Source organism: Paroedura picta, chromosome 14, assembly GCF_049243985.1.
Source record: "Paroedura picta isolate Pp20150507F chromosome 14, Ppicta_v3.0, whole genome shotgun sequence".
NCBI classification, from domain to species: Eukaryota; Metazoa; Chordata; class Lepidosauria; order Squamata; family Gekkonidae; genus Paroedura; species Paroedura picta.
Window position 1 is genome coordinate 22745049 of NC_135382.1, and position 26816 is coordinate 22771864.

A 26816-nucleotide genomic window follows, 5' to 3' on the forward strand; every position below is an offset into this window, starting at 1 on the left:
ACCTACTTCACAGAGCATCTGTTGTGGGGAAAGGAAGGGAAGGAAGGTGATTATAAGCCACTTTGAGACTCCTTCAGAGAGTGAAAAGCAGGGTATAAAAACCAACTCTTCTTCTTCTTGTGTGAACTTTGCACAGATTTATATTAGTGCATCAAAACAATTGCGCAGAGTGTATTTATTGCATACCACTTCCTCATAAAATATTTACACCAGGCAATGTTTGGGATGCAGAAAACTTATGGATTATTAATTAAGATGTTAATTGTGGAGTAATGCATGTTTATGAAAGGGTCAGTGGAAAGCCACCTTTTAAAAACCATCTTTTTTCGATGCCTCTGAAATTCCTCTGTTCAATCCTTGGCCCCGTGTTCAGTCCCCGGCATTTCCAAGTACAGAGATCAGGTAGATTCAAGTGGGTAGCCATGTTGGTCTGAAATAGCACAATAAAATCAGAGTCCAGGGGCACTTTTAAGACCAACAAACATTTATTCAAGGCGTGAGCTTTTGAGTGCAAGCACTCTTCAGACTAACAAAGACTAACGAAGAATGCTTGCACGCCTTGAATAAATCTTTGTTGGTCTTAAAGGTGCTACTGAACTCTGACTTTAGAGATCAGGTAGGAAGTGATGAGAAAGTCTTCTGCTTAAAACCCCAGGACGCCACTGCTGGTCTGGGTAAATATTTCTGACTCTCGGTGGGCCAAGAGTCTGAATCTTTATAAGGCAGGATCCTACATGGGGGGGGGGGGTCCCACCCGCCATTATTTCATCCTTTGCTATCTTAGAATACCATCAATCTAAGCTCTAGCACCTGCTCTATTTAACCAGCCTCTTCCTTTTGACATTTTTAAACGCTAGAATGAAGCAGGCAACAGAAATGGATACAGCATATTCACCGTCTTAGACATACAACCCAGAATAGCCTTGGCTGTTTATGTCATATTACGAAGCGTGTGATTCATATTCTGTTTGATTATCCGCCTATAAGCCCTAAATCCTTCACTGGAATTCTCCAGGCCTGTCATCTACCCAGGAATGCTTGAGTGGATGTTCTTCAGCGGTTCTTTGGGGGAATCTAATTCAGCATTTTGTTTCGTTTGATCCACAATGCCCATCTGTTTCTGAGAATACAAGGATGTTAACGACACAGACCAATTCCAGAAGGTTCTAATATGCTCTTGTAGCAAAAAATACGAGAGTTTTTGTTGGTGTGCTTGCAACTTGGGGTATCTGTTAACTGGGAGCGAAGTTTTAAAGGGAAGCACCAAATTATCATATTTTGAGTGGGCAACTTGAACTCTCTCTCGCACTGGGCCAGTGATCCAAGTTGCCTGGGGAAGTAAGCTCCCCTCCGCTGCCATCTAGGTGTGGGGAATGTGAGTCAGGTTGGAAGGTCCCTGAACTGACTCATATACAAATGTCTTGTGTGGTTCAAATTGTAATCAGTGATGTGGAAGAGCTCTGCCCGAGACCAGGAATAGCTGCTGCCAATCCAAGTCGGCATCACTGACCTGGATAAACCAAAAATCTAACTCAGGATAAGTCAACTTGGTGCATGCTGAAATTACGTCCTATTTCGATGGTTTGATATAGGCTGACTCGCTGTTAGATCCGTGGGTTCAGAGATGGACACAGACAATGAAAGTGATCTGAGATCTTTATTGTGACCCCAGCGGGTTACAAGAAGACACTGAACTGAACCAACAACCCCCTGAAAATGCCCAACTTATATACACAAGCAAACAATGGATCTTCCCCCCAGTGAGCGCTATTGGTCAGTTTTGGTGGAAACTGATTGGATCTGGCAGAGGGGATCTAGCAGTACATTGGTGAATGGCATTGCAAGCTACGAATCTGCCTTGGCCCTCAAACTCAGTCCTTTGCAGGTCTATAGACTACACACTTTCTATAAAAATCCTTGGATTTTTGATGCTTAGGGTTGCCAACTCTGGGCTAGGAAATACCTGGAGGCTCTGTGGGTGGAGCCCGGAATGAGTAGAATTTGGGGCAGGGCATGAAGTCCACTATGAAGTCCACCCTCCAAAGCAGCTCTTTTCTCCAGGGGAAACTGATCTCTGTCATCTGGAGATGAACTATAATTCCAGGAGATCCCCAGGCCCCACCTGGGCACTGGCATCCCTGTTGCTGTTCCTTGTCCATTTATGACGACACACCCCTCTCTCCACCTTCATTCCCCCCCTGCCACAAAATACCTGGCTACAGGCCCAAGATAGACCTGCTGTCTGGATGAGCAGGTAAAGTTCTCTTTCTGCCGTCTGTGATTTCTAGCCAGAGCTGTGCACTCTTCACAGCCATAACGACTGGGAATTTCTGAGCAGGGACAGACAGAAGAGCAGCATTTGCGCCAGGAGAAGAGCAGCTGCTGGGGGAACTCCGGTGCTCTGCTCGTGAGCCGTGAGTTCCAGCTTCACACAGGCAAATGGAAAAACCAGAGGCCCAGGGAGGGACAGCTGTTCCTTATTAGAGCCGGGGAGGGGACGAGAGAGACTGGACGGCAAAAAGCCCGGCTGGCCCCAAGGAGAAATTCCAGCCTAAATGTCCGGGACAAGGGGGATCCGGAAGGGAGGGAAACGTTACTTTTCTCCCAGAGAAACCAGTTGTCATTCTAAAGGCAACTTTTAGCTTTGTGCAGACTTCACAGTTGCATTGGCACAAGGGTGCTACACTACAGCAGCCATTTGCAACTGGATTTTCCTCTGTGGACAGGCCATTCCAGGCGGTAAATGCTTGCTTACAATAGCACAAAACCCATTAGATTCAACTTTTACAGAATAAGCATGCAGAAGGGGAGAATGCTGGGGCTGCATCTGCAACCTCTGTCTTGACTTTCTTGTATTCCAGGGGTGGCCAAACTGTAGCCCTCCAGATGTCTGTGGACTACAGCTACCATGAGCCCCTGCCAGGTCAGATTGTTCCATCGTGGAAGGGCATCTGAAAGGGGCAGGGGGCAGCAGATGTGCTTGAAGCCTGAAGATTGTTTCAGGGCTTTCTCAACAGTAAAATATCTGAGATAGGCTGTGTTAGAGATAATTACCTGTGTTTGCATGTGAATATGTGAATGGACCTCCCGCTAGAGGACCTGCTAATAGTCCCTGGGGATTGGCCATTGTGTGACACAGAGTGTCGGACTGGATGGGACAGTGGCCTGATCCAACAGGGCTTCTCTTATGTTCCTGTATGCACACACATATTTTACTTATTTATGTTTACTTTATTTATCTTTCTCCCCAAAGTGGACCCAAAGAAACTTATGTTGTTCTCCCTTTCCTCATTTTACTGTCACAACAACCCTGTGAGGTCGGCTAGGCTGACTGTGTGTGAATGGCCCAAGGCCATTCAGTAAGTGTCCGTGGCAGAGAAGGGACTTGAATCTGGGTATCCTGGATACTAATCTTTTATCTACTACCCAGCACTGGTTTTCTGAGCAAAGAGTGACAAAGATATGTCACTTCTTCCCTCCTCTTCCCCCGCCCCACAACGTAATCTCTACAGTGGCTGATCTAGTGACTCACACGAACACTTGGAAAATGATGCCTTTCCCATAGAATTTCCCCGCATAAAAAACTAGGGCAGGAAATGGGGATTTGGAAATAAAAGGAAAGGAAATGGGAAGATCTGAAACAAGAACAGTTGGGGACAGTTCTAAAAGTCAGTTCTGGAAATATCGATCTGACCTCGGAGATTTTCTACGCGTGGGTTGCAAGAAAGCCCCTAAATCGCTCGATTTACCCTGGGATGAGACAGGATGAAAGGCTCACCAGAGGATTTCAGCTCAAGCTGACATTTTCCAACAAGGGCAGGGGACGTCTCCACAGCAGCAGTGCGCCTTGAGGGGAGGGCTCCAGGCTCCAAGAGCCCTACGTCCAAGGGCTGTGTGGCCTCCTCTGGTCTGGAGTCTCCTGCCCAGGGAGGCAACAATATGGAGCTTTTGGGGCCTTGAGTCTCTGCCGGGATTTTCCTCCTTCTCCTTCACCAGACGAGGCCTCAGGGCCCTGCGCAGGCTGGTCCATGCCATCGGCCCCTACTGAAGACACATGGTGGTCTTTCAAGAGGCGATCAGAGGGTGAGTCCTTAAAGGGAGGGGGCTTTGCTGAAAGCCCATTTGGCCAGGGCAGAAAATAGATCAAAACCGAGAGAAGAGTGCAAGGAACAAACAAAGCACGACGTTTTAGAGATCTATTTTCTATTTTCGCCCATCCCCAGAGCAAGGCCTGATTTAAACAGAACTTTGCCTGCAGCCAAACACAGTAAATCTTTACTCTTCCCGATTTAATCTCCCAAATAATCCCTTTTTAAAAACTTTTGTGGGGTGCTGGTTCCTGCAAAGAGAAGAGCTAGAGATGGAAGCTGGCCGCAGGCGCGGAAAACGACTAATGATGGCATTGATGAACAGGGGGATCGGGATCAAGTATTAATGTAAATGGAAGCAGGGAGGCTCAAAGGCTATTTAAGCCTCATGCAGAAACAGCCGGCGATGCTGGTGGCGACGGAGACAGCACAGAGGCTCTGCCCTTCCTGAGTGGAGACGTGTTGTGCCTCTGCCTTATCGGGCATCTGGCTTCTCCAGGCAGTGGAACGGCCCTAGAGAAAGCAGGAGGATGCTTGGAAGGCATGAGATAACACGGGAACAAGCCAGTCCGGGAAAATGAAATCAGGATACAAAATAAGCGCAGGAAAATAAAAGGGAAGGGGGGTGTGGGTGAGAAAGAAGGTAAAGGCAATGTCCACGCATGACATCCATTTTCCAGGTCTGTAATTTGAAGGCAAACATTTTCTCAAATGGACGCCGGGTTTCAAAGTGCCGTGCTTCTGTATTCTGTCCCCGCACGAATAGAGTTCAGATGCATGAACCGAGTCCAAGGTAAGCTGGTAGAAGCCGGTGCAGACTGACCCAAGTGGTCCTGCTCATCTTCCGCTCCAAATCTCCCGTGAAAGACAGGCAGTGCCCGTTACGGCACTCTGAGTGCTGCGGAAGCACAAGACTCCAAAACCACTCCGTTGGTCGAGCCTGAGGCTGAATCCTGCCATGCTCATTGAGCAGCGCAAGGAAGAAGAGTGACAGCTTCCAGCCAGAAGGGACATCCTCAGCTGCCTAATGCGGCCGTTCTGAGCTAACCCCCCATACACTGTGCATAGCTGTCCAAGTGACTCCAACGTGCAGAGGGAAAGTGATGAGCAGGGCGTTTATTCTGAGCATCTGACTCCATGAAGCTGTCCCAGGATGTAATACCCTGCCTTGGGACCCAGATTCCCACGTGGAAAATATCTAACCTTGCCTGTGGTGGGAAGATCCACCAGTGATCCCTAGTGCGACACCCATAAGAGCCAGCTTGGTGAAGTTGTTAGGAGTGTGGACTTCTAATCTGGCAAGCCGGGTTTGATTCTGCGTTCCCCCACATGCAGCCAGCTGGGTGACCTTGGGCTCACCACAGCACTGATAAAGCTATTCTGACTGAACAGTAATATCAGGGGTCTCTCAGCCTCACCCACCTCACAGGGTGTCTGTTGTGGGGAGAGGAAAGGCAACTGTAAGCTGCTTTGAGACTCCTTCAGGTAGAGAAAAGCGGCATATAAGAACCAACTTTTCTTCTTCAGTGGCACCTGTGATGTGTTCGCTGGTGGTGCCTGCTTCCTTCTTCTCCAAAACGAGAGCTGATCCTGGCTTTCCTGAACTGCATCGGAGCAGCAGGGTGCTTCAGAAGAGCCCAGGAGGCATCTCCGATGCGTGTGCTGAGAACTCCCATTCGGAAACAGCTGCCTCCAGGGCAGGAGGATGCTTGGCTTGGAACCCCACAGCTTTGGGCGACTGGCCCCAATCCATATGGAAGCTGCACTGTAATCAGTCCACTCCTCGTGGCAGCCATTCCGTGGTGCTGTCCACAAACTGCTTTTGAGATTTCACAAGTACCCATCAGATTAAGAAGGCTGAAGGCCTTTGGGATGCCTGTCTGCACAGGCCAACTATAGTGGAATGGAAAATGTAACCGATATGCATGGGCTGCAGCAGGATGTGTTGTGGGGTCAGTGCTGTCAAATGAGGCACACACAGACATAGGGTGGCCACCCACAGCTTGGCCACCCTGATGCAATGTGCCTCAGAGCGACACACACCCTCGATACACTTCTGACCTTGGGCCAGGCACCCTTCCCCCCAGGGTCACTGTCAGGCTAAAATGGAGGAGAGACGAATGGTAAAAGCTCTTTGGGTCCCGATCGGGGACAGAGGTGGGAGGTAAATGCATGCCTTAAGCTCCAGAGTAGACAGCATTTACCAAGGCTTGCCTTTCCACTAAGTGTTTTCAGGTCCCTCTTGCAAAGCTACGCCGTGCTGCCTTCCCCCTCTGCAACATACACACAGGGATCTCACATCAGTTAACAAGATTATAATTTAATTTTCATGATTAGTATTCATCAGTGTACAGCACTGCTGAGCAACAGGCTGCATTTCGCGGCCGTGCCACACATCACGCGGAGGCAAGCGCCAATTTGCCCTCGCGGCTCCCGGAAGAGCCTCTCCTCCCAGCCCACGCTGCTCGTCCCTCCTGGCTCCGTGTCCCACCGGCGGGAACGTTGCAGCCCACTTCTGGGTCCCCACCCCACCGTTTGAGAGCCACTGATGCAGGGGGGGGGGTGATGCCACCTGGGGAGCAGCAGCTGGAGGAGATGACTTCTTCACTGAAGGACATGTGTATCTTTAGCTGGCACTGTTCCTGAATTCCCCAGGGCAGCTGCAAGCATCTGTTCCCATCTGGGGCCAATAAAGGGACATTTCTTCCTTGTACAGACAGACAGACTCCTGTCCCAGGGTGCTTCCATACAGTGACAATTCTCTGTATGCCACAAAGCCTTTGCAGCAGACTAAGAGCATCTCTGTGGTGGCTGATCCTGAAGTCTCCTTGCATGGGACTCCTCTGGCTATTCCCTGCACCCCTGCAAAGCTTTCCAAAAAACGGCAATTGACATATCGCTATAGCATAACAACACTACAGCAATATGCTCCTGGCCTTTTTTAAAGCCATAAAAGGCCTTTTTTAAAGCCATAAAAGGGTGTGTGTGTACAGATAAGGAACTGGGGCAAAGAAAAGAGCACCCATGTAGGGCCAGACGGGGGAGAAACTACTTTCCCTTCCACTGTGGTGCAAACATATTTCCCCAAAACATCAAGTTACGTATAGGAAATTTATGTATCATATGGAGTGAATAGAGTGGCCAGGAGGTCTGAGGAATACCTGGCAGCCAGGTAAGCGATGCTCAGAGGTGGCTTGCCATTTCCTGGCTCCACATCATGACCCCTGGTATTCCTTGGAGGAAATACTGCCCCAAACCTTGAAGGTCTCCCAACCAAATACTGGCCTGTTTCGCTTCCAAGATCTGAAGGGATCAGCTTGCCTGGGCTATCCAGGACAGGGCAGTGCAGGAAAGACCACAGCAGAGAGCAGCCAAAGCTGAAAGAGGTGTGCTTATAAGAAGAGCTCAGACCTCGTACAGCATCCTCACACAGCGGCCGACCCGGCTGCCCAGGAGAGCCAACAAACAGGCCACGGAGGCCGAGGCCTCCCCCTCCCCCTGAACACTGTCTTCTAGCAGAGGTATCCATTAATGCACAAGGATGCTGTGCATACAGGAGGGAAAAGACCACTCTGTTCGGAAGCCAAGGTGGAGTAAAATAGCCGGGTGGAAGTGGCCGCAGATGCCCATTGCCTTGTAGCTTCCAGACTGGACAGCGGTCAAGCACTCTGCTTAGAACGGCCATTTATATCATTCAGAAGCCTCCGCAAGTGTAAAAGCATTCTCTTGTTGAAGCACATGGCTTTAATGTAGCTCCCGGTCTCCCCTGGCAGGCTCTAATTCCCAGTTGCTTTTCAGTCGCCACGCAAGTGCTGAGTTCCATCTATGACAGTTGGGTATCGTTAACATCCGCAAGAGTTCGGGGTTTTTTTTTGGGGGGGGATGCCTATACATCTTCCGAGTGGGAGGGGTGGGTGATGTCAAAAGAGCTCGCAGGCCCCCACCCCTCTGGAAGAGACGCCTCTGGTGTCGCCTGGGCAAGCCACAAGGGTGAGATGCTCCTGCCTGGCAGAATTTGGGATGATTTCACAAGAGGCTGGCCAGCTGACACCCTGGCGCCTTCTTCAGAGTCCGGCAGCTGCCTCTCTGCTTTCTGCATCAAGTCCCTGAGGAGGATGAGGCGGCTTCTCTGTGTGGAAGTCATTACCCTGTGGTCACTTTCATAACAAATACTCCTCAGTTGTCCCATTTCATTTGTCACTGAGATAACAGCGTCTCACTAGTCCATATTTAAACCCCAATGTTAACTCCTCATGTACTGAGGGACACAGAGAACTTTGCAGTGTATGTTTGGCGAGCAGGCATACAGTTTTGGACCACGGCAGTCACTGCCAACATGGTGGAGTGGTTCAGAGTGGAGAGCTCTAATCTGGAGAACCGAATTTGATTTCCCCACTCCTCTTCCACACGAAGCTTGCTGGGTGACCTTGGGCCAGTCACAGTTCTCTCAGAACTCCCTCAGCTCCCCCTGCTTCACAAGGCACCTGTTGTGAGGAGAGGGAGGGAAGGCGATTTAAAAGCTGGTTTGAGACTCAGGAGGCCTGCTGGGTGACCTTGAGTGAGCCACAGTTCTCTCAGAACTCTCTCAGCCCCACCTACCTCACAAGATGCCTGTTGTGGGAAGAGGCAGGGAAGGTGATTGTAAGCTGCTTTGAGTCTCCTTTAAGGTAGAGAAAAGTGGGTATAAAAACCAAGTCTTCTTTTTCTTGTGAACCAGATCCCCTTGCCTTGCCATCATCCAAAACAGACAGTGCTCTCAACAGCTTTTGCAGGAATGCAGTTTAATTTTCATTTGCTTTGGGAGTTATTAATTTTTTATATATACTTTAAATTTGTTAAATAGTAATCAGGTGATATGACCATATATGGACATGTCCCCCCCCCTCTCCCAAAATGGCCAGTGATGGGCCTGGAGGGGATGAGGAGAGGCCCTAGGTGGGCATGTGCACAGCTCTGCTTCCCAACCATAATCTGCACCATTGCATCATTTCTGAGGTTTCTTGAAGCCTGAAGCTTGTTTCCGGAGTTTCTCAATGGTAAAGAAGTTGAGAAAGGCTGTCCTAATGCATTAGTTAGCGAATCCCCTGTTTTGTTGATTGTGCAGACTCCCTATGTCCCTGTGAAAAAGGTGAACTATGGCTGACTTAAATAAATATATGCAAACCCTCTGATCAGGATGCACGTAATTAAGTAGAAGGGGGGAGTCTCTTTCCAGTACATGTGGCATGATTCATTATTTCTGCATTAGGCACTTAGTATTTCTGACACACAAAAAAGGCCCGTTCCAGCTGTGGCAAGGCCATGCCCTCCACTGTCCCCCAACAATCTAGCAGAAAAAGAGAACCTTGAAAATGGCTCAAAAGCACTTTGCATGCCTCATCTGGCCAGTCCACTCAAAGTAGCCCTGCACGATTATTTTCCATCTTGTGCAGGGCAGGTGGAAGTCACTGACTTCCTGAGTTCCTTAAAGATTTAGTTTAAAATTTAGATTTAGCTTTAGATTATCTCCCAGTTCCCTGCTTCTAACCCCCATGCACCCAGCAACTCCCCGCTGGGGGCACCTGCCTGTTTCTCCTTTGTAAAACCAGGGGGCGCGGGTGAAGAGGGGGACAGGTGCCTTCCGATGGGTACTCTGCGCATGTTCAGAGACACGTTTTCCGGCTTGCTTTCCAAGCGGCTTGCCCTCGGTTTGCAGCCGCCGGGGTTGCCCGGGTCGGCGGGAGTGGAACGAGCCCCTTCTGCCCGCCCCGGCGAGCTCAATGGGGCCGCCGTGCGCGGGGAGGGCGGGCCATCTGGCGTCAAACAACCCGCCTCTTTCCCTCCGCACGTCCCCGCGGCCGGGCCGCCATCGGTGCAGCCCCCTTCGGTGCCAGGCGGAGGCCGCCTCGTCCCTCGCTCTGCCAGCGCCGCCTCCTTTGCGCCCTCGCAGCGGCCGGGCAGCCAATGGCGGCGGCGGCTTGAGGGAGAGCGCTCCCCCCTCCCCGCCAGGGGCTGGCTCCCTCCGTCTCCGCCTGCAGCGGGGGACTCAGTCGGCGCTGCCAGCGCCAGCGGGATCATGCGTTAGAGCGCACGGCCGGGCACCGCGGCCGCGCCAGGCTGGGAAGATGAACTACCTGGTAAGCAAGTGAGCCAGCGGGCTGGCGCCGTCGGAGCAAGGGACGCGCGGCGCCGGTGTGTGTGTGTCGGGGGGATGGATGGATGGATGCCTCTTTCGGGATTCCTCCCTAGTAGCCGGCGCCAGAGGGAGGCTGGCAGAGCCGCGCCGGAGCTCCACGCTCGGCTTGGGCTGCCTCTCCGACGGCGCGGCAATGAGGCTTCGCGGAGCCCCGAGGCGGTTTGCGGGGCTGGGACCAGCGGCAGACGGGAGAAGAGGGGGGAGGGAGACGTGGCTTGGTGGGCTGGAGGGGGCGCGGAGGACGGAGCCGGCGAAGGGGAGGGGGGGCTGCGATCCGTCGCCCGTTGCCGGGGGGGGGAGGGGGGCTAACTTTCGAGGAGGCCCGGCTCTTTGGAGAGGTGGAGAGGAAAAGGAGCCGCAGCGGAGGGGATGGCCCTGGGGCGGTTCTGGATCGGAATCGGGACCGGGAGAGGAAGCGCCCAAGCTTTGCTGGCTTCTTTTTCCGCCCGGGAAATGGGATGGGCCCGGCCTGCTCTCGGACGTGGATGCGGGGGAAAGGGAGCCAGCCCCAGAGCCGGCCTCCTTTTCCTTTCCCCTCCCGTCCGGTCTCTTCTCCCGCGGCCCTGCTGGCGGGGAGAGTTTCCCGAAGGCTTCCCCCCAGCCCGGCAGCTCTGCTCTGCTCGGGGGCTGTTCGGCGTTGAAGCCAAAGGGGAGCCCCGGTGGGCATCCAGAAGGGCACCCCGGAGGGCAGCGTGAGCGGCTGGCGCGCTCTCCAGGGAAGCGCCACGTATGTGGAAGGGCTGGCTCAGGAGGAACTCTGCAGTTAATTAACCCGGAGCCACTGCTCTTTCGCCTCCCCCCCTCGTCCATTCCTCAACTTGCAGGGATGGGGGGGGGGGTTAAGAGACTGGAATCTCCCCTCCTCCCGTTGGAATCGGGTCCCCCCTCCCTGTTTTTCGCATCTGGGTGGCTGCTGGGAAGTGAATCTTTATTGATTTAAAAACATTTCTCGCCCCTAGTCTCCTTGGGCTCAAGTTGTGCTTGTGTGGGACCTCGCTGGGATGTTTGGCCTCTGTGTCTGCTCAGGATCTGTTTAGGAAGGAGTTCTTTAACTCCCCTTCCCATTCGGTTGACGTAGCTCGGGGGATGTGCGTGCAATTGTTGTTTGGCCATAACGCGGTTTGGCTCGCTGCCTTGAGTCACCTTGAGCTCTTTTCTGGGCGGCCCTTATCTGAAGGGGGCATGCCTGTGTTCTCCTTGAGGCATTCTGGAGCCTAGAGCCAGTAAGTTTGGGGGGGGGGAGAACGTGAATATAGATTCTTGACTTGAAGCTGATAGACCACGTGACCCTTCCACAACTGAGCCCAAGCCTGCCCAAAGCCAGAATTTTAAAATCCCATTCTGTTCAGTTGGTAAAACACCACCAATGGGCCCCCTTAACTTGGAGGAAGTGGGGCATGCAATCTGACAAATTACTGTGGCCTTTGACCTCCCTGCCCCATGAGAATGGCCTTGGGCCCTTTGGAATTTGCCTGACCTCATCTCCCTTTTGGCCCAAAAGAAGAGCCACTGTAGTATAGACTTTATATCAGAGGTTACTATATCAGACTAAGGCTAGAAGGGACTGGGTTCAAGTCCCCGGTCGTCTGTGAAACTCCTTTCCTTGGTGTCCATGTGTCAATTTCATTCTCTGTTTCTCTCTGCCTGGCTCCGGAGTAGTCAAACTGCCGCCCTCCAGATGTCCATGGACTACAATTCCCATGAGCCCCTGCCAGCCGCAGTTTGACTACCCCTGTGATTATTGGAAGGGTACAGGGAAGGAGGAGGGGAGAAGCATGGGTGCTACTCTGAGAGCCTGGGAGGAACGACACATGGTGTGTTTGTGCACCCAGGTCTGATATCAGAGATTCTTCAGAGTTTTTGCTAATGAGTGAGTCTCAGACAAATCTAATGGTTGGCATTTGAAGGAAATCTCTCAGTTGGACATCTTCTGCTCAGGTTAAATCATTAAGCCCCCCAGCCCGGTGACTTAGTCAAACTGCGGCCCTCCAGATGTCCATGGACTACAATTCCCATGAGCCCCCGGCAGGGGCTCATGGGAATTGCAGTCCATGGACATCTGGAGGGCCGCAGTTTGACTACCCCTGGTATAAAACAACATGCTCCCTGATGGCTTGTTCAGCCCAAGCTTGCATTTCTTCTGCAATAGGCCTGACTGGGTGTTCATTGGAGCTGACATCTTGCAACTTCGCTGGAGATTTTCAACCTTACCCTTCTCCGGGAGGCCTCCGGGTACTTGAGATTTCGCGGGCGCCGGGGCCCTCCGGACAGCATCGGTCAGTGGCGCAGTATTTGCCGAGGGAGACAAACGCTGTGATTTGTGCGTTTGAACAGCTCTTCCTGCGTCAGGGCTCTGTGGAGACGGCCAGCTGAAGCAGGGAGGGACACTCTGCCTTAGCGGCCTGATAGATTTGCCTTTCGCCGCTGTGCCAGTGACCGCTAACGGCAGGCCTTAAATCTGAGCAGAGCCATTGCTGGTCTTTGGGAGTCTCCAGGAATGGGTGTTTAGATTTTGAAAAAAAAAAAAAATTCCTGGGCACTCAGTCAGATGGAGCCTGGTGCTTCCGGAGGGACAAAAGTTATGCGCAGCTTGAATGAAAGATAAGGAGCTCTGCCATAACATTAGCCAGTGGAAAGATGGACAGAGGAACTGCTGCCTTAATGTTTACCTCACATGGAGAACATTAGCAAGCCATGCCGGTGAACCCTGTGTGTTTCATTGCTGGTTTTTATATGTACCTGTTCTATATTGCATATTGCTATATTTCGGTTTGTAACTTTTAATGTCTTCATTTTCACCGCGTATATTTTATACTTACAATATTGCTCGTCTTGCACTGTCATTAAACCGGTTGTTATTGTGACCTCACGTGGCTAGGTCCACGGAGAAGATTATAGCGCAGCAGCAGCAGCGTGGCCCGCCAAGGAATTCCGTGTCATGCGGATCCTTGCACGTGCCTTTGGCCGGCAAAAAGGTCCCTTCGTATACGAAACCCTCTTAGCTGTTTTGGTATTTCTCACCTGTTGTGTTTATGTTCAGGACTGAGGAAACGACAGCATGGGATGCTCATGGAATGGTGCTTGGGGCCTGAGTCACCAAGAAGGCCTCTCTCTTTGAGGGGCTCCAGAAGGACCAGTTTGGCAGATGGCCTTTGTCAGGGGGCTGGGCCAGGATTTTAGGTGCCTGCTGCACCTGGTAAATCCTTCGTCTCTTGCCTCCCTCCTGGCTATTGAGGTAATGCGCAAGGAGATCCTTATCCATACCATTTTATGTGTCCTATATGGCATGTGTGTTATGTAGTCAGGAGATCCTGTGATGGCCTGGTTGCCAGTCAAGAGACTTTCGGAGGTGGTTTTCCCATTGCCTGCCCCACCTCATGGCCCTGCTAGTCCCTGGAGGTCGCCCTTCCAAGTGCTGACTAGGGCCGGCCCTGCTTAACTCCCAGATCTGACAGGATTGGGCTTGCCTGGTCTGTCCAGGTTGGGTCTCAAAGAGTTCCTATATTTTACTGAGCCTGGAAGGAAGGTTCTTGTTTCAAGTGTTTTGGACCCGTGAGTAAATATTGAGGCAGTGGCTGGATCAGAAAAGGATCGCAAGCAATATACAGCATGGGGACGAAGTGGCAGAGAATCAGATTGAAAGTCTAGGATTGTCTGGACCAGGGGTAGTCAAACTGCGGCCCTCCAGATGTCCATGGACTACAATTCCCAGTAGCCCCTGCCAGCGCTGGCAGGGGCTACTGGGAATTGTAATCCATGGACATCTGGAGGGCCGCAGTTTGACTACCCCTGGCTGGACCTTCACAACTCTTCCCAGTGTGAGCCAGGTCTCCTGAACAGGCAGGGTTGCCCTCCTCCTTCCCTTGTGGTCAGGGGAAGGAGGGCTGATACCATTTCTCCTCTGGGCCTTCCTTTGTGTGTTACTCCCTCCTGCCTTTCCTGTCCTGGGTGTTTTGAATTGGCAAAGTGATCTATTTAGGCACACAGACACCCCTGAACTCATCCAAGTCCATTTGATAAACCCATGGCGGTGGCCAGACAGGAAAATGTAAATGCCTAAATTGAAGAAATCACCCTAATATTTTTCCCCCTTGATTGTGCTGGCTTGAGCAGGATTCTCTGTTTGTGGTTAGGATGGTTACAGAAATGCTTTTGAATTTCTCTCCCTGCAATCTATTTAATGCTGCCTGGTCTGCTTTTGTGGCTCTGCCAAAGCCAATCTAGTTTCCAGCATCAGCCAGCTGAGTCCTCTGAAATAAAAAGTGCCATTCTCCCCATTCCCATTGCTCAGTGTTGCTCTCCAGGGTCTCTCAGTTAAAGGCTGGCACCTGCTCCCAGAGATCCTTTAAATAGAATTGCTGGGGATAGATCCTGCGACCTTCTGCAAGTGAAACAGATCCTCAGCTACTCATCTTCAGGCTTTTGGGGGTTCTGAGAATCTCACAAAGGGAGACACGAAGGCTGCGGAGATCTCTGGCCTTCAGAAGATGGCTGCTTTTGAACATGATGTCTGTACCTCTGCCAATTGGGGAGTACACCAGTGGCCTGGGGGTCATGGTGCAAGCTGGACAGGGACCCCGGATTATTAAGCCAAGACTTCTAAAGGCGCCTGTGTTCGATGGGGGCCTCAAAACCTCGTGATGGGGATGAATTGATCCTCTGAGAATCCATGGAGGTTGGTGAGACCTTTGCATGTCAATGTATGCGGGAGAAAAATAAGAGTTTATGAATTTCTGAAATTTTGGGTATTTCTACCCTGCTTTTCTCCCCAATGGGAAGCCAAGATGGCTTATAACGTCATTCTTCCCTCCATCGTTTTATTTATGTATTTCTATTTATAATTACATTTATATCCCGCTACTCCCCTATATCCTCACAGCAACAACCTTGTGAGGTAGATTAGGCTGTGGGAGAGTGAATGGCCCAAGGTCATCCAGCAGGCTTCCGTGGCAGAATAAGAATCCAAGCCTGGTCTTCCCCATCTCTGACCATGACACTGTCCTGCATCCCTCCCAGTAAGACTATGCAGAGCGGTCGCTTGGCTTGGAGATGGAGAACCCCGGGCAGAGAGAGGGAGGGACAGAGACTGGGGGCTATGTGTGAGGGTCTTCCCCAGGTGGAGAACCTTCTCAGAGCTCCCAAGCACTGTGTCCAGCATGCCTGGAGGAAGAAAGGGATTTCTAGGCAAGTGCAGAGTTCCACCCTGAATACCCGTAGTGTAGAGAGTCCTGCCCTGGAGAATTGTCAGGGAAGGAGCTCGATAGCCGGTGAGGTCCAGCACCAGACTAGAGGTTCAAAGCCTGATTCTGCCGTAGAAGGTCGCTGGGTGTCCTGGGGCCAGCTAACCCACCTCGCAAGGTTGTTGTGAGGATCAGACCGAAACGTGTGTAAGCCACTGGGGAGAAAAGAGGGTTACAAATTAAGTGTTTAAAGAAGTGGATTCTGGAGTTCCTAGGCCGACTTGAGCCTGGGCCATTCTGGCTGATTTCTCTTTGTGGAAAGAGGCGCGCCAGCCATGCCATTCCTTCCCCCTCCCCCACTCTCCATGCAGCTCTCCCTGCCATTGGTTCCCCTGGCTCTCCTCCCTCCTTTGGCACCAGCAGGTTCACTGCACGCTGGCAGTGGAGGAGAGGCTGAGCCAGCTGAGTAATTGGATGGGCAGAGTATGCCTCGGAGGAGCCAAAGAGCAAGCAGGCTGGGCTGCTGCAAAAGGGGGGGGGGGATTAATGATTCTCTAGAAGAGGGCTGGAGCAGCAGTCAGCCACTCTCTGGGCTGGTGTGCGGGGAGGGGGGGGCTGAGGAACCAGAGCTTGGGGCCTTCCCCGCTCAGTATCTGTCTGGCTTCTGGCCAGCCTTGGTCTGTGTGTGGAGAAGGCTGGTGCTTGGCTGCCCCTGCTATGGGTGTCACTTGTCTAAAAAGAGAAGTGGGGCCGTTTAGTGCCGTGGCTGACCCGGAAGTGTGGTTTTCTGCCTGCAGCTTAATATAAGTAGACATATCTTTAGGCATACCCGCGGGGCATAGCAGTTAGCATGTCAGACTAGGATCTGGGAGTCCTGTGTTCAAATCCCTGCAGAAGCTAGCTGGATGGCCCTGGGTCCTCTCAGCTTGATCTACCTCAGCGCGGGAATGCTGTAAGCCACTTGGAGTCCCCATTGGGGAGAAAAGCAGGATGTAAACTGGATGCTACCCTGTCATCCCTCCCCCCCCCCAATTAAACCAGCTTTTCGATAGTATCAAAAACCTGCTGATCCTATTTTACTGGGGGCCAGCAGTCAAAGTCAACATATGCCTGTGCTTTTCTTAAAGCATAGTCAATTCTCCTTGAAAAGTATTACTGCCGCAGCTGCAGGAGGCCAGAGGTGAAGATGCAGTAAACGTGGAGTCAAGATTCACTGCCTGAAGCGATGTCTTGCTCTTGAACCTGCATTAAGGGGCGTGGCCGGGAATCTCCCGCTTTCATGGTGCGTGTGAGTCTTTGAAGGAAACACCTTCATTATGCACCCACACAGAGATGAGGACTGTTACCTGGGGCCGTAGGAGGTGGTTGTGGATAGCTTGAGATCCAAGGTTGAGGTGTAAAGGGAAGCAGGGCAGGATCTTTCTTGGTTGCTGCAGGAATAGAGATTCATTGTAGTGTTCAAGAAACTGGGGGGGAGATCTTTGCATTCTGCAAGAAAGATTAGACACAGACTTTGTGGCTTGGCAGGTGGATTTGAACCCAAGTCTTCCCCATCCAGCACTCCAGCATAGGCTGTTTCAACCTTTTGGCCATGAAATATTTTTCAGGCTTCGAGGAGCTGGGGCTCTCCCAGGACTCCAGAGAACCTGGTTGGGAATCCCTGCTCTAACTGCTACCCTCCAGTTGAGGCTGAATTATTTCTAGGGATGCAGGATTGCAGATTGCATGGTGACCTTCTGGCATGATCCACCCCCCCCTTCTTGCACTGCAATGGGGAGAGGCCCCCTGCCACCCCATTCATGGTATGAATGCAAAGTCAGACCAAGTGTGACTAGTGACAGCAGTGTGGGAGGGGCGACGGAGGGAACAATGCTCAGGGTTCACCCTCGTCTCCTGTCACTCCCAGCATTTTTCATGAGGGTGGCCACAAAGCACGCAAACATCTGTGCTGGGCTTCAAGCAAGTCTTAACAGGAACAGAAAGGGAGGTGCTGGTTATTAGCGGGGTCAGATGCAGTGCAGGGCAGGCAGAACCCTCCTGCTGAGGACTGGGGGTTGCTCGGGGCCTTTATTATTTCGTGTTTCCCAGCGCAGCAAAGCCAGGGGGCCACCGTGGTTAGAGCTGGAGCAGGCGGTGGCCAAGTTCCTGTTCAAGTCACCAAATTTATTCCAGTCCGTGAGTCAGAACAAGTTCCTAGGTATTCACCTTGTTTTCGTATTATTCTCCCACAGCGACTCTTCTGTTCTAATAAAGTATTTTCTGGACCAACAGAGTTTTCAATATCTCTTGTCTGCTAGTATCGATCCAACCAAAGGTTTTTTTAGCCTATTAAACAGACATAGGGGATCCAGTGGGCATCGGCTATACGGTCCCCTATACTGTTCTTGAACCGCTAGTTTCATCTCTCCTGTCCTCATTAACTGAGGGGTGGTTGTCGGGAGGATTAAAGGGAGGAGAGGAGACCCACGTAAGCTACTTGGGGGTTCCTGTTTGGTCAGAGAATGGATGAAGAAAATAAACATTGACAGTTTTCTTTCCCTGGATTCAAAGCATTGACAGTTCCAGGCTGTTTGATGTGGCTAACCCTGCCTGGAATTCATTCCCACCCCTGCAAGGCCTGGATTGTTGCAAGATGCCTCCTGGGTGTGGATTCTTTGCTAGGACTCTGATAGTGATCAGCTGCCTGCCTGCCACCCCCTCCCCCCAAAAAAAGAAAAAGAAAAAGCAGGAATAACTGCTCCATCAGGCAAGAGAAGAAGAAGAAGAATTGGTTTTTATATCCCGCTTTTTACTACCCAAAGGAGTCTCATTGTGGCTTACAGTCGCCTTCCGTTCCTCTCCCCACTACAGACACCCTGTGAGGTTGGTGGGTCTGAGAGAACCCTGACAGAACTGCTCTGTGAGAAAGCTCTAAGAAAACTGGCTATCCCAAGGTCACCCAGCTGGCTGCATGTGGAGGAGCAGGGAACCAAACATGGCTCACCGGATTAGAAGCCACCGTTCTTAATCACTATACCAAGTTGGGGTATGAGGAAGACAGGGAAAGCTTGACAGGTAAAAGGAATCTCTAGAATCCCTTTACCCTGATATTTTATTAATTTAAAACAGTTTTATGCTGCCTTTCCAACAAAATAGGGCCCTCCACAGAGGCAAACATGAAAACATTTGAACATTAAACAGTTGCAGTTCAAATAGTATGTAAAACAATTAAATAAAAACCAGAGATCAGAATCATTAACACTTATGGATTTTGGGTGGGGAGGGGGAGGAGGGTACCAAGTGAAACAAAAATGTCTTCACTTGCTGGTAGAAGACACCAAGAGAGGAAGACAAGAATTTCCTTGGTGAGGCCATTCCGAAGTTTTGGTGCTGTGACCAAGAAGGCCCTGTCTTGGGGCCTTCAGGGGACACCCAAAAGAGGGTGAAGATGACTGGGGTGGACAGGTAGATTCATAATGTGGTCCTTAAAGTGTGGTGCCTGCAAGCTCTATAGATCATGGGGTAGTCAGCCTGTGGTCCTCCAGATGTTCATGGACTACAATTCCCATGAGCCCCTGCCAGCAAACGCTGGCAGGGGCTCATGGGAATTGTAGTCCATGAACATCTGGAGGACCACAGGTTGACTACCTCTGCTCTATAGGGCTTTAAAGGTCAAGGTTAGCACATAGAATTGGGTATGAAAACCAATTGGGAGCCAGCGCAGTAGACTGACAGGCCTGGAGTGATACGGTTCTTACAGCCCATTCCAGTCAATAGTTTTTAGCACATTTCTTTGCTGCCTTTCTGGGCCAGAAGCTGTTAGAGTGAGCTAATAACACCAAAGCAGCATAAATCATTAAAAAGCTCTCAACAGCACAATTAACCAGCCAGTAATAAAAGTGATAAAGCACCCAGATCAGCAGGAATAATTTCAAACTACTAAGACCAGCTTAAAGCAGTAAAATGAAACTCAACAGCAAAGCACAGAATCAAGCAGTGAAGCAACAGTTCAGCTGCAGAAACACCAAAAGCTGAAAGAGCCCGAATCACCCCAAAAGGCGGGAAGTCATAGTTAGCCGTAAAGCAGATGTTAAGAGAGGCAGCGTGGTGTACTGGTTACTGTTAAGCTAGGATCTAGGAGACCCAGGTTTGAATCCCTGCTCTGCCATGGAAGCTTCCTGGACTAGACTACTGTCAGCCTAGCCTACCTCACAGGGTTGTTGTATGGATAAAACCGATAGGGAGAAAGGTGTAAGCCACTGGATTCTCATTGGGGAGAAGAACTAGGCATAAAGGAAGTAAATAACAATGTAAAGGTAAAAGGTAAAGGTATCCCCTGTGCAAGCACTGGGTCATGTCTGACCCATGGGGTGACGCCCTCTAGCGTTTTCATGGCAGACTCAATACGGGGTGGTTTGCCAGTGCCTTCCCCAGTCATTACCATTTACCCCCCAGCAAGCTGGGTACTCATTTTACCGACCTCGGAAGGATGGAAGGCTGATTCAACCTTGACCCAGCTGCTGGGATCGAACTCCCAGCCTCATGGGCAGAGCTTTCAGACTGCATGTCTGCTGCCTTACCACTCTGCGCCACAAGAGTCTATCCTGCCTTTTAGGGTGAGGATTAAATGGAAGACAGTAGAATGATCTTGTAAACTACTCGGGAGGAGACAAGTGGGGAATGTAACAACCCCCCCCCCAAAAGAAAGAAAATCCTTAACCAGGTGCCTGAAAAGTCACCAGAACTGGAGGGACCTGCACAAGTGGAATGGTACGATTCTTACACAAAGTGCCATACCTGGCAGGGCATAAGCTTGAGAAACCCTAAATGACTCAGTGATGTGGAAGAATTTTGCTTACATTCCAGAGCTGAAGGGGGAAGTGACCTGGTCCTATGGGAAGCCTTGTCGTTTCCTCTTTCTAAAATTCAGGGGCTGTAATTGCATTCCTGTTGGAAAGCATATTTATAACTTGTACTTCTTGGGCTGGCTTGAAGGGCAGAATTCTACACAAGGACTGGGGTGCCGGTCCGAGGACTGCATTTGAGCATTAATAGAAGGGAGCAGAGTGTGACGGACTGAATGAAATTGGGCCGTGTAGAACAGAAGTGGCAAAGTTCCCCGGCTGGGCTAGTTGGTTCAAACCGTTTTTTGCTTGCGACTGCTGTGGTTTGAGATGCACTGAGAGCCAGCATGGTGGTGTGGTTAAGAGCCTTTAAATGGGAGAAATGGGCCTGATTCCCTACTTTTCCACACACAGCCAGCTGGGTGACCCTGGGCAACTCACAGTTCTCTTAAAGCTGTTCTTGCAGAGCCATCCTCATAGAACTCTCTCAGTCCCACCTTCCTCACAGGGTGTCTGCCGTGGGGAGAGGAAAGGTAGGCGATGGTAAGTCGCTTTGGGATGCCCTTGGGTAGTAAAAAGCCGGGTACCCAAACCAGCTGTTCTTCTACTAGGGAGCACAGAGGAGCATCCATGAGTGGGGCAGGGAAGGACGGGGCCACAGCACAGTTTAAGCCAAGCGATGCTGACTGCAGCCAGAAATTGGCATCTTGTACTTGCTGTGATGGCACATGGAAAGTTGCACATGCCTCTCAGATATAGTTCAGGGTGGCAGAATGTGGAAAGGGGGAAGAGCCGAAGGTGGGGAATGGAGAGGATGTAGCTTGCTTCCCTCCACTCTCCCCCCCCCCCGCTTCCCCATGGACTGTCCTTCCCCCAAGTAGGATAAGCAGAGGCATGCTGCTGTGTGTACAGTATTGCTAGCCTGCAGCTACAAGCTGAGGAATGGCTTACGCAGCACAGCATTCATGTTGGGACAGGCTGTTGGGAAGCCGGCATGAGGTCCCGGACCAGCTGTCTTGCTGGGAGCTTTCAGCCGAGTTGGTTCACCTGGCCTCACCGGGCACGTGCCCCTGGCTCCTTTTCATCCCCTCTGGAACGACAAAAGCACAGCGAGAGCTGTTGGGCCTGTGATAGTCCGGACCATCGGCCTCAGTTGGGAAATGAAACGGGACTGCAAGAAGGTATGTCCCAAACAACTACATCTGCCACGGCTATCCTGATGTTATGGCAGGGGTTTTCTCCTGAAAACATTTGGACATATGCTGGGACTCCCAGGTGTGCCCGTTCCACTTCATGTCATGCCACTTGGCATGTGATTCCTTGCAGAATTCTGTGCTCATTTGGTTGCCCTCCACCCCCCCAAAAAAGACATCACACAGATTTTGTTCTTGTTTTTCGATTTTGCACTGGCTGACTGGCTGCATGGCTGTTTTGGGCACTGTCTCTTGCCACGTTTCCCGTCAGTTCAGTTGTTTCTTATATAATGGACTCACAAACGGAGACCATGAAGCCATTCCACTTAGCGTGGCCCACTCTTACCTAGCCATGGCTTTCCAAGATCAGCTGTTTGCCAGGATCTGCAATCAATTTTCATTTGACTGGTGATGTCAGGGAATCAAGCGTAATGCCTTTGGCACTTAAAGCATCCCCTTGTCACCCTTTTCCTTGGGTCCTTGCATGGTCTCAGCCATACACCTGCTTCTAATTTCCAGTCCTGAAGCGTCACTTGTCCCTTGACCCCTACTGGGTGTCTTCTCTTATCTCACTTGGCAGGGGCTCATGGGAATTGTAGTCTGTGGACATTGGGACAGCCACAGTTTGGCCATCCCAGATATAGGGCTTACCAGTTTTGATGTGCTGTGGCATCAAGGCATCAGGAATCCATGGCACATAGCATGCCAGCATGCTAAGGCCATAGGCGTTGGAAGTGGGAGCATTAGCATGCTTGGCAGCATGCACCCTGGCCATCGACTTCCGGAGTGCTGCTGCTACAGATATCAGAATTTGTGGTCCCCAGTTTAAACACATCCAGCATCCTCTTTAAATCTGACCAGTGGTTATCAGCACATCTTGTGGCTGAGTGAGTTAAAAATGTTCTCTGTATCCAAATACTGAATGTGGTTTGATCACTTTCAGCAGGAGAACCTTCCTCCCCTCGCACGCATTCTAGTATTAAGAGAGCGGACAGGGTACCTCCCTTGGGTCGTGTTGGTCAGCTTATCACGATGATGAAATGGCTTCGGCTGGGTCCACAATCCCCTTGGAGAGATGGCCGAAGAGGACTGGTGGCACATTCCATTTAGAGATGTGCAGCTGCTCCTCTGGAGCATATCTGCATTTGTGCCATCAAATCACAACCAACTTACAGGGACCCCAGCAGCGGGCTTTCTAGGCAAGCGAGAAACAGTGGTGGTTTGCCATAGCTTTCCTCTGCAGCACCTCTGTTTCTCTTTCTTGGAGGTCCCCCGCCGGTACTTGGATGGGAGACCACGCTGTAATGTGTCACCTGCCCCCCCCCTTCCCTGGAGCTTATCTGACCTGCTTCAAAAGCTGAATGAGGCAGCCCCCAGTTCAGGGGGTGGAAGGAGGCAGGTGCTCCCCTGTGAGCTGCCCCACAGCCGATTGCACGGCGCCCGGAATGCCTCAGATTCCAGCAGCATGTCTTGTGAATCAGTGTGGTGGTGCTGGAGGTGTTCAGACGCTCGGCTGCCTCATTTTCTGACTCACAGAGACAAATCCAGTTTGAGGGAGTGAAGTCTGGGTCTCAATGCTTGGGTCTTGCCCTCAGACTCTTAATCCCAGCCTAGGGGAGGCCAAGTGTTTGTTTGTGTTGCAAAAGTGTTTCGTGCCGGTTGGGAGGGCCAGCGGCAGAGGAAGTGAGGTGTGTTCCAGGGGCAAAGCCGGACCGTCTCTGTGGAGCTAGCAGAGGCAAGAACTGCCTGGGGGGCAGAATGAGGCGGTATTGTTTTAATCCATGGAGTGTACCACGTCAGACTTCAGGTGGGGCTCCAAAATTGTCAGTCCTCCCCATGGTTGACTGAACTCCCTGCGAGTACAAATTGGGTAGGTCGGGTGAGGCATCGGGCTCACATCTCTCTTCAGATATAGTTTTTCCAGTTGTGGGAAAACCTTTCCGTGGGGGGAGCCTTAATCCTGTGATTTCCTGCCACCTTCAGCCTGAAGTGGGTTGTGCCTCCTCGAGGTGGTGGTTTTTCAGATTTCTTCAAAATTGCCCAAGCGCACTAGGCAGAGAGCTGGACTGGACAGATCCAAGTTCAAGTCGTGCTCCTGCCTGCAACACATTTTGCAATCCTAGGTAAGTTGTGATCGGGCTTCCCCTGTTTGCCATTGGCAAAATGGAAATATCTCAGGAGGTGGTAAAGAGAAACAATTGAAAAGTCAAACACCATGCACGTGAGAGAGTAGAGTAGCTACGGGTTCCCTGACACAATCCTGTGTTTTTGTTTGCATGTGTGGCAGCCTGTGGGAGTTGCATGAGACAATTCCATGGCCTTGTTCCCAAGTTCCTGCGAACTCAAGGATAGTGTGGGTGCAGCGTAGCCATGGCTCTTCTCTGCACGTGTGCAGAATAATTCTCAAGTTACAGGCAACACTCGTGAAGCTGAACATGTGATCCAAACCCTGCATTTATTCAGGTGCTGCCTCCTGGTTTACTGTGCAAAGTGAACACCTGTTGAGTCTTTCTTACAAACAGATGCAGGCACTGTAACGGGTGAATCGGGTGCATGATGCAGTGAGGGTGTTTGAGCCCCCCAGGATCCCTGGAGCTCCTCCACCACACAGCAAGCTCTGACCTGGGCTTACGTTGGAACCAGCCTACTCAGGCATACTCTTCGTTCGCTAATTTAGGACACTTTTAGCCTGCCTTCCTCCATCTCATATGGACCCAAAGCCTCTTGAAGTTGTCAAAAGATAGTCGGTTTCACCAATATGCAAAATAACCCAATTTCACAATTGCTTCTTACATTCATGAGCTATTTCATAAGGCACAGCAGGTGGTGACATCTTTGTCTTTGCTGGGAGGGTCTCTCCCTAGGCAGGCTGGCTCTTCTATTATTATTATTATAGATTTGTTTCCCACTGCTCTCGTGAAATGGCTTGCGGTGAGTTACAAAATACTACTGATCCCTCTAGCCTTGCATTGTCTGTCTTGTCTGGCAGCGGTTTCCCAAGGTGTAGGGCCGAGAGAGGACTTTCCCTGCAGCCACAGAGCAGCAGGGGTCTGATATGTGACCAGTGGGGAGGAAGGCTTCTTGCATTCCCCTGCTTTCCCCCCCCCCCCCGAGGTGAAGCAGGAACGAGGGAATAAGTTGCCCACAGCTCCCATACTCAGCTCATTCAAAATGTGTGTATTTTGGTTCTGAGATCATCTTAGCTGAAGTAGCCTGGAATTGGGCCCTAAGGCGGGAGGGCAGGAGCATGATCCCAGAGGCTGGGATGGGAAGTGCTGGATGGTTTCCATCCAAATGGAGGTATTGAGCTTCCTTGCAAAGGATGCGGGAGGTGGAGCGATCCCTGGGGGGACATGCTGGGCTGATACACCCAGAGACAAGGTCCTGATTAGCAGCCCGATTCGTATCCTTGCCCAATTTTCAGCGATCACAGAAAGCTGGTGAAGACATTTGCGGTTGCTGGTGCCCCATAGCAACTGGGATAGCCTTGCTGGAGAGCTGGCTCTGAGGGGTCCTTCTGCTCTCTCTCTCTGGCATTCACACACCAGGCCTTGTGAGTGCGCAGGTATTTAAACATCTCCCCACACCCCTTTTTTCTCCTCTCCCTCCCTCCCTCCCCCGCCAAGCCTCGGGCCTTGCACCGCCAGCTTCCTGGGACAATCCCCGCGCTGTCTGCAGTGACTTGGACACAAAAGCACATTGTTGCGCGGGGGCCCCAGGAGCTGGTGGGTGAATGGACGGATTGCGCCAGTGCCTGCAAGCGGGCTCCAGCCGGGACCTGAATAACCACAGCTGTGTTCTAGCTTGCTGAGGAATGCGTGGCTGGAGAAGACAGGAGAAGGAGCCGACGCCTCGCCATCCATCACAGCCGAGCGTCTGCTGTCTTGGGTCCTTTGCTCACGGTTAGTCTGGTGTTTCCCAAGCTTGTGAGTCATCCATTTCCTGGACTGAGAACCCACTTGGTTCTTGCACCCAAAACAGTCTGGTCAGAGGAAGAATTCCCCCAGCCTCCGTGTAGCCCGCCCCCTCGTCCGTTTGTGTGCGAGTCATTGTTCAGGGCACAGCCGGAAGGAGGCAGGCCTTCCATTCACTCTTGTACTCCCACGGTGCTCGTTCAGAGATGGTGCGCTTGTACTCCCACGGTACTCGTGCAGATGTGCGACGGGCGGTCCCCTCGAAAGGCCTATGTTGCATGACTGCATCCCATGCAACTCAGCCAGGTAGACTTACCCACCCCCTGCCAAAGCTGGATGCAAAGTCAGGGCAGTGAATCATGCAGAGACCCATTGGGCACCCCTCTCCCACTCCCTCCTTTGCCAGGGAACTGAGTTCCCGATGTGGGTCTTACAGCACACATCTGCGGGAAGGCCCTTGTGGTGGGCATGAACATGATACAGGAGGCTCTGTAATGGATAATTAGATTTTTAATATCACTGCCTGATCTGGGGAGCCCCAGGCAAGCCCAATCCTGTCAGATCTCAGAAGCGAAGCAAGGCTGACTCTGGCCAGGATTTGGATGGGAGACCTTGAAGGATTTGAGTGGTAGTTCCTCCACCGAGCACTAGGGGTCATGACACAGAGGTAAGAAATGGCAAACCACCCCTGAACATCCCTTGCCTGGCTGCGGGACCAGGGATAGTCAACCTGTGGTCCTCCAGATGTTCGTGGACTACAATTCCCATGAGCCCCTGCCAGCAAACGCTGGCGGGGGCTCATGGGAATTGTAGTCCACTAACATCTGGAGGACTACAGGTTGACTACCCTGTGCCAGACCATCCTTAGATCTCCCGGCTGCACTCCACATGCCCTACGATAAATGGTAGCCATTTCCAAGGTGAAAAGAGTGTGGCGCATAGTCTTACTGCTCCGTTGGCTGCATGGAGCACGTCTGAACTTGAACGCAGATCCTTACCACATACATGACTTAGGAGGTGAAGCCCCCAGACTTGCCCCCACCTCTTGCTTGTTTACGACAGCCGGGGATAGACATCAGAGACTGGCTCTGACTTTTGCAATCGCTGCTATCAACACTAGCCGATACTATCTCGCGTCTCCTAGATAAGTGTGGGCGGGGTCCACGGGTGCACCAATGAATAACTTACAGTCCGTCCAGCAAGAGGCTGTGGCGGAAACACCTTTGGAATTCCCGGTGTGTAAACAAGAGTGGGTGTCTTTGCAGAACAAGCTGGAGGAGAGGACAGTGCCTTCGTTTTATCTCTTGGGAACCAGCCGGTTGCTTTTCTTCTCAAAGAGGCATGAGGAGAGAGGAGGATTTGCAGGGAGCTGTTCTAGGCCAAAGGAAAGTGGATGAGGCTTCCTGGCTGATGCTGCCCCTCCTGCAGGGTTCACAATCCATG

General features: G+C 51.5%; 1 protein-coding gene across 2 annotated transcripts in view; it reads left to right on the top strand.

Annotated features, from left to right (window-relative positions):
- The first annotated feature begins 9929 nt into the window (after positions 1-9929).
- BCAR1 (BCAR1 scaffold protein, Cas family member) overlaps positions 9930-26816 on the top strand; it is a 42322-nt gene continuing 25435 nt past the window's right edge. For both annotated transcript variants that reach the window (XM_077309876.1, XM_077309877.1), the window contains exon 1: positions 9930-10204. In XM_077309876.1, the coding sequence (XP_077165991.1) occupies positions 10193-10204 (12 nt within the window). In that variant the 5' untranslated portion in view covers positions 9930-10192. The remainder of the gene's footprint in view (positions 10205-26816) is intronic.